Below are 16,515 nucleotides of genomic sequence, written 5' to 3' on the forward strand. Positions count from 1 at the left end.
TTGTGATGTGAGAACTGAGGATGGATCGACAACATTGTAGTTACTCCACAATACTAACCTAAATTACAGAGTGAAAAGAAGGATGCCTGTACAGAATTAAAAAATATTCCAAAACATGCATCCTGTTTGCAACAAGGCACTTAAGTAATACTGCAAAAAAATGTGGCAAAGAAATGTKCTTTTTGGCCTGAATACAAAGCATTATGTTTGGAGCAACAACACATCACTGAGTTCCACTCGTCATATTTTCAAGCATGGTGTTGTCTGCATCTACCTACATGTACATATTACCTCCATTACCACAACTAACCGGTGCCGCCGCACATTGACTCTGTACTGGTACCACCTGTATATAGCCTCACTACTGTTATTTTACTGCTGCTCTTTAATTGTTACTTTAAAAATATATATAATCTATTTTTTACTTAACACTTATTTTTCTTAACTGCAGTGTTGGTTAAGGGCTTGTAAGTGTGCATTTCACTGTAAGGTCACCTTGTTGTCATCTACACCTGTTGTATTCGGCGCATGTGACAAATACAATTTGATTTGATAATAACATTGATAATAACATTGATAATGTTATGGGTATACTTGTCATCGGCAAGGACTAGGGAGTTTTTTGGGATAAAAATAAATGAAATAAAGCTAAGCACAGGCAAAATCCTATAGGATACCTGGTTCAGTCTGCTTTCCAACAGACACTGGGAGACAAATTCTCCTTTCAGCAGGATAATAYCCTAAAACACAATGCCAAATATACTCTGGAGTTGCTAACCAAGACGACATAGAATGTTTGAGTGGCCTAGTTACAGTTTTGACTTAAATCTGCTTAAAAGTCTATGTTAAGACTTGAAAATGGCTGACTAGGAATGATCAGCAACGACTTAGACAGAGCTTGAAGAATTTTTAAAAGAATAATGGGCAAATATTGTACAATGCAGGTGTGCAAAGCTCTGAGACTTACCCCAAAAGACTCACAGCTGTATTTGCTGCCGAAGGTGATTCTAAGTATTTTGTGTAGATCAATTACAAAAAATTACAATTAAAACCATTTGAATCCCACTTTGTAACACAGCAAAATGTGGGGAAAGTAAAGGGGTGTGAATACATACTGAAGACACTGTATACAGATTTCATAATCTTTGCACTGTACGATTTGTATTTTTATGTAAAATGAAAATAAAATATATATAATATATATCTCCTCTATAATGAATACATGCTCTATTGATCTCCACTAATGAATACATGCTCTATTGATCTCCNCTATAATGAATGCATGCTCTATTGATCTCCACTATAATGAATACATGTTCTATTGATCTCCACTATAATGAATACATGCTCTATTGATCTCCACTATATACGGAATACATGCTCTATGATCTCCACTTATGAATACATGTCTATTTGATCTCCACTATAATGAATACAATGCTCTATTGATTCTCCACTATAATGAATACATGCTCTTATTGATCTCCACTATAATGAAATACATGCCTATTGATCTCCACTATAATGATACATGCTCTATTGATCTCCACTATAATGAATACATGTCTATTGATCTCCTCTATAATGTATACATGCTCTATTGATCTCCACTAATATGAATACATGCTCTATTGATCTCCACTATAATGAATAATGCTCTATTGATCTCCTATAATGAATACATGCTCTATTGATTCTCCACTATAATGAATACATGCTCTATTGATCTCCACTATAATGAATACATGCTCTATTGATCTCCACATAATGAATACATGCTCTATTGATCTCCTCTATATAATGAATACATGCTCTATTGATCTCCACTATAATGAATACATGCTCTATTGATTTCTCACTTAATGAATACATGCTCTATTGATCTCCCTTATAATGAATACATGCTCTATTGATCTCCACTATAATGAATACATGCTCTATTGATCCTACACTTAAGAATACATGTCTTTGATTCCACTATAATGAATACATGCTCTTATTGACTCTCACTATAATGAATACATGCTTGCTATTGATCTCCACTATAATGAATACATGCTCTATTGATCTCCACTATAATGAATACATGCTCTATTGATCTCCACTTGATAAGGAAAGGGCTGCATATAGCTCAGGTTAATGTATGTAGCCTTCCTAACAAAATACATTAGGTTTTTAACTTGGTCAACATAAATAATATTCATATTTTGGCTTGACCGAAACACATTTAGATGCATCTGTAAATGATGGGCAAATAAACATTCAATGATATAGTCTACTGAGAAGAGACAGGAATCATAGATATAGTCTAGGAATGGTTGGGGTGTAGCACTGRACATTCAAAATCATATACATTTTAAGAGGAGGGATGACCTTAATTTATGTCAAATAGAGGCACTATGGGCTCAAGTACATCTGCCTCACCAGGCACCCCTATTGGTAGGATGTGTGTATAGACCTCCTAGCTCTAAGGTGTCCTATCTGGATGACTTATGTACTGGGTTTGACCATGCCACAGATAGTAACAGAGATGTGTTTATCTTGAGTGATTTTAATATAAATTGGAAGGATCATAATAATTCAAATATAACTAAATTGATGAGATATGCCGAGAACTGTGGTTTGAAACAAATGGTTAATGATACTACTAGATCTTCAACTAAGTTGGATCACCGTTCAGACACATGCATTGATCTGAGCTTCTGTAATATACCACTGCAATGCTTAAAAGCCAGATCAATGCCATACTATTGTAACCATAACCATGAACACCAAGGTTCCAAAGAAACCCCCAAGGATTGTGGTCAAGAGAAATTGTAAAACATTAAATCATGAGTTATTTCTAAATGATTTGGCTGCTGTACCCTGGGAGCTGATTTATCAAGAGGATGATTTAAATCACAGTACATAATGTTTTATTGATTTACTCACTGAGGTAATAGACCATCATGCCCCAGTAAGAAAGTGGACAGTTGGGGCTCGTGCATCTCCATGGAGTGATGATGAACTGGGTGAGGCTTTTTCTCAAAGAAATATGGCAAAAGTCTTAGCAGCCAAATCTAAACTAGAAACTGATGAACAGAATTATAGAACATTGCGTAATTATGCAGATAAATTGAATCTTTTAAGAATCTTTTATTTTATTTTACAAAAATGCTTTTATTGATTGTAAAAATTATTCTTAAAAGGTGTGGAATACAGTTAAGGGCTTACTTGTACATCTATCTCATCATGCCCATCTAGTGTGGAGGTTGGCGGGAGAACAATAACAAAACCAGCTGATATTGACAATTTTTTTACAAAGAAAATGTATTTACTGAGTGATAATGTAAAGACACATTCTTCCAAACAAGCTATTGTCCAATGGATTGATGATCATATTATGAGTAACAAAACCTGCTCTTTTAGTCTACAAATGGTGTCAGTAGAGGAGGTGTTAAACCTATTGAAATCTACAGGTTATCATCTTATGGACAATTTGTTACTTCGCTATGCTGCTCCATAGATTGCAGCTCCACTGAAATACATATTTAATTGGTCAGTGGAAAAGGGGATTTTTGCAAATGTATGGAAGCATGCTAAACTGTGTTCTATTCCGAAAGACAGCAAAGAACCCATTACTCCTGCCAATAGTCGACCAATTTGTCACGCCCTGGCCATAGAGAGGCTTTTATTCTCTATTTTGGTTAGGCCAGGGTGTGACTAGGGTGGGCATTCTAGTTTCTTTATTTCTAATGTTTTCTGTTTCTATGTTTTGGCTGGGTATGGTTCTCAATCAGGGACAGCTGTCTATCGTTGTCTCTGATTGGGAATCATACTTAGGCAGCCTGTTTTTCCACCTTAGTTGTGGGTAGTTGTCTGTGTTAGTGGCCTGTATGGCCCTAGTCAGCTTCACGTTCGTTTTTTGTTGTTTTTGTTGGCGACATTCAAAAAAGAAAGGAAAATGTACACTTACCACGCTGCACCTTGGTCCGGTCATTTCCACCCTGACGACGACCGTGACACAATTAGTCTACTCCCTTCACTCAGTAAGATATTGGAGGGTAATTGTGAGTAGACAAATATGGGAGAACATGGAAAAGAATGATCTTATTACAGCCAATCGGCATGCTGATCGCAAAAAACATTCAACTACAACTGCATTGGTTGACATGACTGACCAGTGGCTCAATGCTATGGATAATGGCAGGTTTGTGGGTGTTCAATTTTTAGATTTTAGTGCAGCATTTGATTTAGTGGATCATGAAATAATTTTGACAAAATTAATGCATTATGGTTTTAAGGAGGTAGCACTGAATTGGGTCAGTCATATACAGGGGCGAAAATCTGAGATCAACCTTGGAGGGGACAATTACATTAAATTTTCTCAAGAGCAATTCCTGAGGGGGACACCAAAAGTAGTGCTGTAACACATAGCYTACGTTGTTAAATGTATATTGAGGAACCATAATTCCTACAACTGGATAATTGATAGGTACAGTAGTTAACTGAAGGGTTTTCCCAACTTGTTCAAATGTTTAAATCATTATAATTCTACTACTAATAATAGTTATAGCAGTGCTCCTTACCAGTCCAGTATGTATGCAGGTATTCGTACTTACAACCAGCAATATCAAGAAAGGTCAGTAGGTGACAATGGTACTGTACACTGTATGGGTGTAGTTTTCATAAATACAATGAACATGGTGTGATCACATCTAAAAGAATCTCCATTGAGAACCATCACAAAGTTGGTCTCCGTATTGAATTACCTTTTAATTGACCTTTTCTGATACATTTATATAGTAATAAATATGCACCTGGCCTGAGTTTACAATATCTTTTGCAAGAACAAAAAGCTTAAAATAAGTACAGTTCTAAAAGCAAAATAACTACTTCAATGAAAAACCCAAATAAATCAACAAAAATATCCTTCAGTCAGTGTCTCAACTCTTCAAACAGCAGCTATGACAAGTATGTCGCACAAAGTATGCAATTTTAATAAAAAAACATGAAATAAATTATGTAAGTTACTGAAAACTACAAACAAAAAAACAACTATCAATTACACATGGGTTCTCAAACAGGGTCCATGACTAATTGCAAGGGCCGTGAAATAAAAAAGTGTAATGAATGTAGTCAGTACCACAAGGTTTCCAGTAAGTTTACATATAATATAGAGGGGTGGAGGTCCCTGAGGACCGCTCAAAACCTTGCCTGCCTTGCCTCAAAATATGCAGGGTTCCATACCCCAAAAAGGTTGAACCACTGCTCTACACACTACTGAACAAAAGAACCGAGCATATGTTTGCGGTTTCCTCAACAACACATCAGTGCACTTTCGCAATGCCCTCGCCTTTGTCTCCGACACCCTGTATAGCCCAATAAACTCCTTGTGAGGGACATGTTATGGTCAACATAACGCAGACAGACATTCTCCTGTTCAGCACCAGAGACATCTTGAGTACCATCAACAATTAATGAAAATTGTACATCGGAAGAACCTAATCTCAGCTGCAATGCCTCGAATGACTATTGGCCATATGTTCAGAATTTCATTCTGTGCTTTGGGCCTGTGTACATTGTGGTACGCTCTGTTAACCACTTCAGTAAAATGGGATCATCCTCTTCTGCCTAAGTTTCAAAATCTGGTATAAATTCCCACTGTCATCCGGGTGGCCTCTAAAGGCTTGTCCCTGTCTTACTACATGCCGCACCGAACTAACAATTTCATCAAGCAATGCCTTGCGTCATCCTGCTGTTTACCCACGCGCTGACATAACTGGACACTGATTGGATTTAGCTGTGTTGCTGTTACAATTACAAAGTGGCGTGGGTTTGCAATTTTGATGTGCTGTGAATTTTTCAATGGCTTTTCTCCAGTTCCTAAATCCTGCACTAATGAAGCAGGATCAGCTCTTTGGCCAAAAGATGCTGGCTTGAAAACCTTGGCTACAGTGAAAACACAACACTCCTTTTATTGATGGATTATAATGTAGCCAGGGGAAATCGCGAAACCATCTCTCTCTGAAACGTCAACACTCTGTTGCAAGAGTTTGCGGTTCTATAAATTGTGGTGTGGCTGATATGTTTGTCACATGTGTGTAACTGGACAATGCTTGTCACTGTCCCCTATACTGGTGCTGCTGCAACAAGGTGACACTTGGTCCTGCGTGGCTGTGACACGTCCTCTGAAGTCTCTCTCCTGCTCTTCCCTTTCACTACCCTAACTGACTCAGTCTGTCTCCTAGAAAATAAATAAGGTGTTTGCCGTACTCCTAACTACCGGTACCCAAAACTACACAATTAATCACAACAGCAATACCATTGCCGTAAACAAATCTTAGTTTAGTCACCAGTTTAAGTTAGAGAGTGGGGGTATCCATGGCATTTTCCAATTATGTCCCTATTTTACAAGTCAAAAAAATTGAGAACCTTTCATAATGTTGCCAAACAAAACTCAACAAACTTACCTGAGACTCCCTGTCTGCCAGTCTGCCCTGCCATATCTGTCCCCAGCTCTGCTGTCTGTGTGCCATCTGTTGCCTGCTCTGCCTAATGACATCATTGTGAAACATTTCCATTAGCATTTCACTTCTTTCTTATGAACATTTTATCAACTAGTCTTTGAGATATTAGGATACTAGAGTTCTTACTATGCGTTTTGGTGTACTGACAAATACTCTTGATGTCCGTCTTCTTCTAAATGTTCGCCATTTTTCTACCTGGCTGGCTGGCTGGCCTAGCTGCACACACACACATTTACACAACACATGCTGCAACCTTTTGTAATTTAAATAGTTTGTTTCATATTGGCTGGCTTCCAACAATAGCTGAATTTGTAAAGCTAGCGAGCACCAATTCCGTTTCTGTGTGTTTGCTATAATCTTCGCTACCTGGTTAAATAAAGGTTAAATAAAATAAAATAAGTTCACTAGCGACAATTTATCTTTTGCAACGAGACCATTATATATATTTAAGACAATGGTAGAAGAGAGTGTAGTTCTGTTCTGTTCAGTTTGGACTTCAGTTTATCGCTAACCTTATCACAGGGACGTCGAAGCACCACAGCTGCATGCTGKTCTTGGAWTAAACTGARGATAGCAAAMATTCCATCTTTGACGACGCCACATAAATGGAATAGGTACTAGCTAGCTTGATAGTTAATGTTTGCTTTAGTTTGCGCGCTAGCTCTGCAAATTCAGCTAGTGTGTGAACCCTGCCAACATAAAAATAAATAAATAACATTGCTATGGACCTGCTATGGATTGACTGGATTAACCTCACGTCAGTTACGTACATGTCCCTTTCGGACAGTAGTTACGAACCCTCTATTACCTTGCCAGCTAAAGAACTGGCAGTGGATCAAACCATTGTGAGGCAAAGGGCGGGGGGGGTCGCAATCTTTTGAAACTTAAACGCGCTATTAAGTGTCTATAATCAGCACAAGTGCTTTCATTGCGTATTATTAATATTATTGAAATTACATAGTTATGTTTACAGTGATATATTGGGGGGGACAAATCATATTTTTCCCAAGATGGGGGGGTCGTGTCCCCCCCGTCCCCCCTGGGATTTCCGCCTATGGTCATATATAACTGACAGGAAACAGTCCACCTATGTCAATGGTTCATTTTCTTCCCCTCATGCTTTAAACTGTGGAATACCGCAGGGCAGCTGCCTTGGGCCACTTCTTTACTTAATATATACCAACGACCTTCCTTATGCCTTATCTGAAACTCAAGCTACTATATTTGCAGATAATACTACAATTTATACAGCAAGACAATCGGTTCAACATGTACAGCAAGCTCTACAAGTAGATTTGGAAAATATCAGGGAGTAGTGTAACGACCCTGGGTTTATAAGCGGGGATATTGACTCTGCCGCTCGAGCATGCTTTTGGGGCACAGTCGATAGCGCGCTGGACTTCGGACTAGAAGGTTGAGGGTTCGAGACCTGCTCCCTGCCTGTTTCATCACACTATACAACATTTAAAACAGCCAAACTCTATTCACAAAAGGTATTCAGTTGGTAAGAGACAGACATTCAGTAAATACCAGGAATAGATTGTCCACCATCTATGTGTTATCCAGACAGAAAAGAGAAATAGGCAAAAGAACATTTCGATGTAGAGTGTGGCGTACAGCAGGTCAGCCACCGGCGGGAGACTCGTCGAGGCCTAGTGACAGACGGAGTATACATCACAAGGCGATGGCTCCATCTGCTGGACGTGCCAGGTCTCGACGGGCTCTCCGCCCAGGACTAATTGGGGCTGATTGGGGAGTTGGTGAAGCCCCATAAAGCTGCCAGAAGGGCAGCACACAGGAGAGGACTGGGGGAAGTAAGGTGACTTTCGTGTAGTTGGAGACGGTGCCCGAGCTAAGACGAGGGAGTTGAGTTTGTGTGCCCGACAGGATACAGCAAGACGGAGCCCAGAAGACGGTATCTCAGAGATGGTCTCATGGGGGAGACCGATCCTTTTCTTTTGATTTATTATTTAATAAACACCCTTGAAATCGAGCTAATCATACTCTGTCCGTGTCTGATCTGTGTAAACGTCTTGATCAAACCCCCTGGACTGCCAATTTAAACAAATTTAAACAATGCTTTAAAACAATTTAAATATAATACATAGGAAAGTTGTGCTTGACTAGATGAAGAATCAATCTATCTTTTTAGACTGTTAGAGTATTTATCGAGTCAATATGTAAGTGTATTATGTCTGTTTGTAACAGTGTGTTATATGTGAAAATGTGATCGTATTACAAATAGTTTTTTAATGTTTAAGGACTCTTGGAAGATTTGTCCAAATGAGGACTAAAAGGGATCCAAATAAAATAAAATCCCCCCTCCTCTCCTCTGTAACTATTCCCCAGGTTGTTGCTGTAAATGAGAATGTGTTCTCTTTCAATTTACCTGGTAAAATAAAAAATAATAATAAAATGTTTGCATAGAAAAGTGCAAACACGTTTGACCTACTAACGCTACCTTTAATTTCTTTTATAATTTAGTGCCCACCATCCCCTCACCCCTCCCTCTCTTCTCCAAACACCGGAAGCCTCTCATACAAAGTGGGAGCTAAGGAGAGAGAGAGAAAAATAAAAAGCCTACTTTCATTCAGTAGTGTCGAAGTAATGGCATGTAGGTACCTTTTTTTTTTGTTGCCATTATTTGAAATAATGGAATAGGGCCCACGTCTTCACATTTACGAATTGATCGTGCAACAGTCGTATCATCGGACGACCACTAGACAAAGCAGTCGTTCCTCGTTGGAGTACCTTTTAGGTCTTGTGAAACGCTGATAGTTCAGGTTTTCGCGCTGACTTCCCTTGCTTTTGGGTCTCGTTTTCTTGTGCGAATGTTTTAACTTAGTCGTGGCTTACTTTTCTGGAGTTCTATTATGGAGTTGCCGTCCACAGAAAATAATGGTTTCAAAGAGAGTAACCTGAACTCGGCGAATAGGCGTAGACAAGGAGTCATGCCGACCATACACACCACGATTCTCTTTCTTATTTTCACCAAAGGTAAGAAGACACCAAGTGGCCACAAGCCCGCCGGGTGTTATACATGTTAAGTTATCTGAAAGTGTGTTTACCACTCGGTACAATACTCTATACTATACTATAGACTACTACTTCAATGTAACAAACAAGCTTTCTTTCAGAAAAATGTTGGTGACTAGAGTATAGGACGTTATCCAATAGCCCAAGTTGTAAGCGCCCACAAACAAAGTTGAAACAACGTTGTCTTGTTTAAAAAAAATAATTGTAAACCTTTATTCTACAAAAGGCTAGTGTAATATTTAACGGCAGGAAGCTCGTTGTCACCCACTCCCCAAAAAACTCCATATTCCAAAAACATAATCAGTGAAAATCGTGTTATCCATTATGTATTTTTTGTTGTCCAGTTGGTTAGTTTGGATAATGTCATGACCACATATTCTATCCCCTTGAGCATTGGTCTTTGACTTGACAGCATTGCAGGGCACACAAAGAACTGTCTTCCAATGCCACACATGGTAATGCTGCAATTTCCATAATATTTCCATAACAATATGCATTTTACAGTATGTGATTTGAGCTTAGTAGAGCTCATAACAGGACCATGACTAACAACTGTTTTTGGGCAGAAGGCAGAATAATTATCAATATTGGTTGTCTGCAAAATTCATGTTGGCATGGCCTGACTTCAGAAGGTTCCCTACTGCTCAGCTTGATTCAACAGGCTCTTTCATAGAATATGGCCAGACCTGGGCTGAAGAGAGTGGGGGAAGTGACTGGCCTACACTGAGTGTGCAAACCATTAAGAACATCTTAATGAGTTGCACCACTCTTTCCCTCAGAACAGCCTCAATTTGTTGGGGGCGTGGACTCTACAAGGTGTCAAGCTTTTCATAGGGATGCTGGCCCATGTTGACTCCAATGCTTCCTACCGTTGTGTCAAGTTGGCTGGATGTCCTTTGGGTGGTGGAGCATTTTTGATACTCACAGGAAAATGTTGAGCATGAAAAACCCAGCAGCATTGCAGTTCTTGAGACAAACCGGTGCGCCTGGCACCTACCACCATACCCCGTTCAAAGGCACTTTTGTCTTGCCCTTTCACCCTCTGAACGGCACATATACACAATCCATGTCTCAATTGTCTCCATGCTTAAAAATCCTTATTTAACTTGTCTCCTTCCCTTCATCTACACTGATTTGACGTGGATTTTTACAAGTGACATCAATAAGGAATCGATAGCTTTCACCCGGATTCACCTGGTCACTCTGTCATGGAGAGCAGGCGTTCTTACTGCTCAAACGTTTTCCAGTCATCTCAAGAGCTCCAATTCTAATTGGGCAGCACAGGCTGATTGTTATAGCTTGTCAGGAATGATATGTTCATAGAGATCCTGTAACTGAATTATAGGATCCTATGGATATGCTGGTAAGGCACATACTGTAGTACAGCGTGTAGAAGGGTAATTTACATATGCTGCAGGCTAAAGCCGCCTGTAAAAGTTTAAGGTACGCTTGTGCAAAGAAGTGGTATGGCTCAAGCTCAATGCTTTTGCTTTAGTTCTTCCGCAATGCCCCCAATCTATGACTACAGTATATATTTTTTCTCATGTAGGTAAGTGGAAGTGTCGAGAAACAGTCAGGGAATGGATTTGTATCTTTTTGGAGACGTGGAGAAAATGTGTGTTGGGGTGTTGTCGTTGGCCTCAGGGTCTCTGGAGGAAATGGGACGACATTTGCATGGAAAGCCAAGAGATAAAAGCAGCCTGAAGGGACTTCACAGGTAGTTGAGAGGCCTGCTTGATCTTTAGAACGCGAGGGGGACCATCTCCTTCCATTGTTATGGAAATCAGGATTGGTCTGGGGAAAAATACTTTTAGAAGCACTCACTGTAGTTGCAAAGACAGAGGTAGTATCATTTCACTTGACGAGTCCCTTTGCTCTGAATTGGACTCACATTTTTTTGTTTATTGTAAACTAAGAGGACTGAGAAGCATGCTATGCTGTAGTATGGTTTTGACACTATAATTAAGTGGAAAAGAGCCCTCGGTCTTATTGGACTGTTTTTAAATGATGCAATGCACCGTGTATTGTTTGAAATACCAACGTTTTGATTTCTGGGGCTTCAGAGAGGGAGATAAAAATGTCTTCAGATACTTCTACATCAAAACCATATTGTGAGCCCTTTTCCCCTGACAAGATGGTCCTGTGTCGTGATTAAGATCTACAGTGTATAATGTGAAACATCCTTCGCCTTGAAGTACTGGAATATGGCCTGAGTCTAAGGAGGTTTCAGTTTGATTGCACATGTAACTTGTTTTATAGTTATTTGGAGAGTGGTCTATGTACCCGGAGAGCCGGCGATCTAATATTTGGGTTTGTTTACTTTGCTGTATTGCCAGTGTCTGGGCTGCTGACGCTAGTATAGGTTATTTTCTTGGTAATATTACCTTTCACATGAGGTACATTTGTAAGTTGAGTGAACTCTCTTAAACCAACAGCACCCACACAAGGACATAGGCAACGCTACAGAAGGCTATATCACACAGGGCATAGGGGATGCTACAGCCGGCTATATCACAGAGAAGCGAGGATAACCAAACGCATACTGAAATAATGATAATTGAGCTTCCTCGGTTTACAATAAGATCAATCATCACCATTTGCAGCAATGGAACTGGATTATTTTCTGAAACATTGAATTATGCCGATAGTATTCTAATTTAATTTCCAACATTCATCCAATTTGTGTAGTCCTTTCAGAGCTTGTACACATTTCCTGTTTCGATCAAAACCCAGTCCTTATTTCCGGTACTGCCATCTGTTCCTACTGTGTGTGTCTTGTTAAAGCAATGGCAACTACTCGCATGAAAGAGAGGGCCACTCTGGTCTATGACAAATGTGAGGATGGAGGATAAGCAGCTGACTGTTTTCTTGAAACACATTCTGGATTAGGCGTGATGGCATGTTCTTCCCTCTTGTCTAACTCCTCTGAGGTCTCATGGGTCTTTGGGACTGTGCCGCTAAATGTCAGGGGTAACCATCACTATTCTCTTTTGGCACACCTCTGGCAGCTGCGGTTTGATCAGACACACGAGTGTTTATTACAGCCGAACTTTAAGATCTGGAAAATATGTTTTGAGGGAGTTTTTTTGGGGGGGGGATAATCAATCTCAACACTATTGCCCTTTAGTCAGCCAAAGCAAATGGTGTTAGCAGTCAGTGGGCAGCCCTGATATAGGGCATTTATTTGAGAGGGGGGTTGATGTATAAAGATTTGTCGTACTATTATTAGAAGTGTAAAAATAAGACCTCGACCTCTGCAGCGTCACACACACAAATGAAATATGCACAATTTTAAATGTAACGGTGGACGTTCAGTATTTAGAGGAGTAGCTGTTAACTGCTGCACAGTATTTAAAGCAAAACAGCAGTGACACTATTTACACTGTCAAAGGTTTCAAAATGACGGGGGGGGGGGGGGGTAAAGGTAACATTTTATAATTGAGTCCTCTGATATGGTAGATGCTCCTCTATGCCCAACTCATAGGATGATTGACGCCACTTTATTTGCTTGTTGAGTAAATCTACCCTGGGTCAACCCAGCCGGGTCGTGCCAAAGCATGTTTTAACCGAGGCGCTTGTAATTAGTTTCCACAATGCCCTCCGTATTTGGCGCCCGACCCTGTGCATAAAGACGATGCCAGCGGCTGACATAACTGATGTTTTGATCTGATGGCGCTTAATGAGCTCCTGAAATGACAGCCTGGCGGATGTTTGAAACGAATGCCCGTGTAAAACCATGCCACCCGTCGTGAGATCGCTCGCCGGCAGAGAAGTAGCAGGGCCTTGGCAAGGAGGAAGATATTCTGCTCATAAGATGTCAAGTTGTCTGATATGGAGTGTCTGCCAGGAATGGCCTGAACAAAATGGTGGGAGAACGGGTCTGTTTTGAAGTGTCTATTGAGGAACTGTTCAACAACAAAAAGCTCAGAACTATTTGGTCTCCAGACTCATGGTAGGTAGTGTGTTTTTTAAACATTTCAAAGCATTTGGTTTAACTATAGTTATTCTTGATAAATTGGACATTCTTTAGAACCAATTTAGGAAACGACATTTGTGTGTGGATCTGTTACTCTGGCGTACTTAGGTGCTTATAAAAAAAATAATAAAAAAAATAAAATAAATAATAATCCCTTTTTTCACTCCTTGATGGAAACGGCTTTGTTGGTTAAAAAAAAAAGAGCTATATTTAGCTTTGAACTTGAAGTAGGCTCCTTTGGCTATTTCAGGAGGATCTGTTCCTGAAAACGGCTCCAATTTCCTTTGTGTGGCCAGGAAACGTTGGGTTGAAATCAACAGCTTTCACTGGTTGCAACAAGGATTAAAAACTGTGTGGAAGATAAATCCCAAAGACAGTGTGAGTCATCAGTTGCAGAATACCTTTGATGACCCAATTTTGTTTTATGATTCCATTTTCTTTACGTTAACGGAGAAGGATGAAATTAAGTAGTCTGTTGGGCATGAGGTCAATTTTTTTTTTGCCGTTGCACACACTTCATTGCCACTTTATAGATTAATCAAAATGTCACCCTTTTTTTAGACATGCCTTTCTGCCGAAGCTAGGACCTAGGCTTGTCTTTCAGCCACATATGAGCCATTGGCACCATCGTCAAGGTGCATAGCCTTATAACCCTGGCAAACCTCAGTGCTGCTGACTGGGAAGAAGAGTGTTTCTGCATTTCTTTCCCATTTTTTAGAGCGGGATTTCACTGTTAGTCTACACCTGTCGTTTATGACGCATGTGACACGTATTTAATTTATTGAAGACTGATTATGGCTTTTTGATAAGATTATTTGCAGATAAAATAGAGTGGAAAATAGCATGCCATCAAAATACTTGCGTGTAAACCCTGAATAACACACGCCCAGAACTGCTTGGGTTTTGTGCGAATGATAAGTAATGAAATAAGAGTAATCACTGACACAGTGTATAAAGTTTATACAAAGTAGTGGTCCAACTGTTTATGTCCGTGCCATCCCTTCATGCTCCTCTAAAATGACGATGGCATGTGAAATGGACAGCAAAACTTCGAGATGAAAAGAACCCTGTCTGACAGAGCCAATCACAGCTATGCATGGCTCTCGTTGAACATGAGGTAAACCAAAGGCTGCTCAAAAGCCACAGGCTCCAATCATCAAGGGAAACCCACACAGACTGAATCCAGGGCAGAGAGGTCACGAGCAGGGGAGAAGAGATGTTTTTACACTTCGCCACCCAAGAACAAGCTCAGTCTGAACCGTTTGAAGAACTAGGGACATGAGCGCTGGTACCTTTTGAGTCCCTCTGTGGTAAAACAATATTTATTGCTAGATGTTTTGCCAGATTTTTGCCCTCTGTTGCGTATTAACCCTTTCCCGGTCCTCTCAAGGGCTGTCTGGAGGGATTTGTTTTAGGGACAATTTTAGTCTGTTGACCTGCCTGGAACCAATGTGAAGTTGCCTGGTGAAACTCCTGAGTGCTCTGCAGAGAGAACAAGTGGTTCTTGTTATGAGTTCAGAATTTGTGTAATTAAATTGAAGTCCATATGCTTTTCATTAAGCTCCATCTATTTCCAGAACCGGATTTAGAAGTACCACAACATTCCCAGAGCACCAAAGGCTTTTTAGATTTTATGTACTATAAAGAGAAGCGTGTGGAATTTACTGTGGAGGAAAGACTAACCTTCAGTACTACACACATTACCCCTTCCCGCCAATTTAGTTTGTGAGAAGAAATAATTACTTGGTTAACTATCAACATATGAGGTCTAAAAAACTGCTGGGTTGCGCAACTGTGAAAGTCCCAAGCCTCGTCTCCTAAACATTTTTCTGACTTTCAACATCCTCTGCTGTTGGCCTCCCTTAATGTTTATTGTATTTCGTCCTTCCTTGTGTGCTGTAGGGGTATTGTTTGTTTGTCAGGGGCCCCACTCTTTCTGCGGTACGCATCAGTCGCTTGCACTTCTCGCAGCATGAGGTCAACACTGCCAACTGGCAGGCGTGGAGGGGGTGAAGCAGGGGGTGGAGAGGATGAACCCCCCCCCCCACAGGGGACAGCTAATTGCATCGCATTCTAAATCTCACATCGAAAACACATACTCTGGATACACTTCCAAGTCTGAGCTGCCTGCGGCAGATGCCATACCACGGAGGATGAGGGGGCATAGTTGAGATGTCATGGGTTGTAACCTGGCTTTGGTGCATCAATTGTTATTTCCCCACGAAAACAGAGAGTAGGCTTCTTTATCACCTTCAAGCCAGTTAGCCAACAGTAAAATTAAAGCCCCAAGGCTCACATGAGAAAAGTTGCTGAACCCCTGACTCTTCCAGGGCCGTAAACTTGGCTCTGGACTCTAACGATGGAGGTACACAAAGCTTTTATTTTCTTCTCCAGGAGCATGTCAAATTAGGCATAAGTAAAGGCTTTGATTTCTGGATCAGATAGAAAATGTTAGAATCTACAAGGAAAAGGTCTTATCAGAAATGCATCAAAACCCCTGCCAACTAATTTCAACACTTTATATTTGGTTTTGGAGGAATTGTTTACGTTCTGAGTTAAAAAAAAAAAATATTGCCTTGGGCCTCTTAATTCCGTAACCAAAACCGACATATCTTTTAAGATATTTTAAAATGTCTCTCCCTCATGAGGGAGGATAATGAAACTTCACAAAGTAATAGGTAATGGTAAACGTACCTATTTTTTTAGTTAGTGATTTTACTGATATCAATTTTATTTGAATTATTAAGTGAATATAACTCGTAATTCCGTTACCAAATTGGTAACTAAATTACCAAATAAAACACTAATGGAATTACTGCAACTGAATTGGTTACAATGGAAAATCATAATAGTCACAAATCACAGTTGGGTTCACCTGCTACTGTCCTCCCTTCCACTGTCATGTTCAGCTCAGAACAGCTTTGTCTGTCTCATGGTCAAACCAAGAGTGTTAAAACAGGCTGAGTCTGGACTCTCACACTCACTCTCTCACAC

At 40.1% G+C, this 16,515-nt stretch overlaps 1 protein-coding gene and 1 long non-coding RNA gene across 2 annotated transcripts in view; one reads left to right on the forward strand and one right to left on the reverse strand.

Moving 5' to 3' along the window:
• Nucleotides 1-6,485: 6,485 nt before the first annotated feature.
• LOC111965573 (uncharacterized) lies at nucleotides 6,486-7,556 on the reverse strand. Its single transcript, XR_002877541.2, has 3 exons — nucleotides 7,238-7,556; nucleotides 6,636-6,725; nucleotides 6,486-6,534 (listed from the first exon to the last, which is right to left on the reverse strand). It is a non-coding gene; the product is annotated as an uncharacterized lncRNA (long non-coding RNA).
• Nucleotides 7,557-9,030: 1,474 nt separating this feature from the next.
• Nucleotides 9,031-16,515, forward strand: part of LOC111960643 (inactive tyrosine-protein kinase 7-like) — a 40,370-nt gene continuing 32,885 nt past the window's right edge. The window contains exon 1 of the mRNA XM_023982751.3: nucleotides 9,031-9,506. Within this exon, the coding sequence (XP_023838519.1) occupies nucleotides 9,383-9,506 (124 nt within the window). The 5' untranslated portion in view covers nucleotides 9,031-9,382. The remainder of the gene's footprint in view (nucleotides 9,507-16,515) is intronic.

Source organism: Salvelinus sp. IW2-2015, linkage group LG1 (genome assembly GCF_002910315.2).
Source record: "Salvelinus sp. IW2-2015 linkage group LG1, ASM291031v2, whole genome shotgun sequence".
NCBI classification, from domain to species: domain Eukaryota; kingdom Metazoa; phylum Chordata; class Actinopteri; order Salmoniformes; family Salmonidae; genus Salvelinus; species Salvelinus sp. IW2-2015.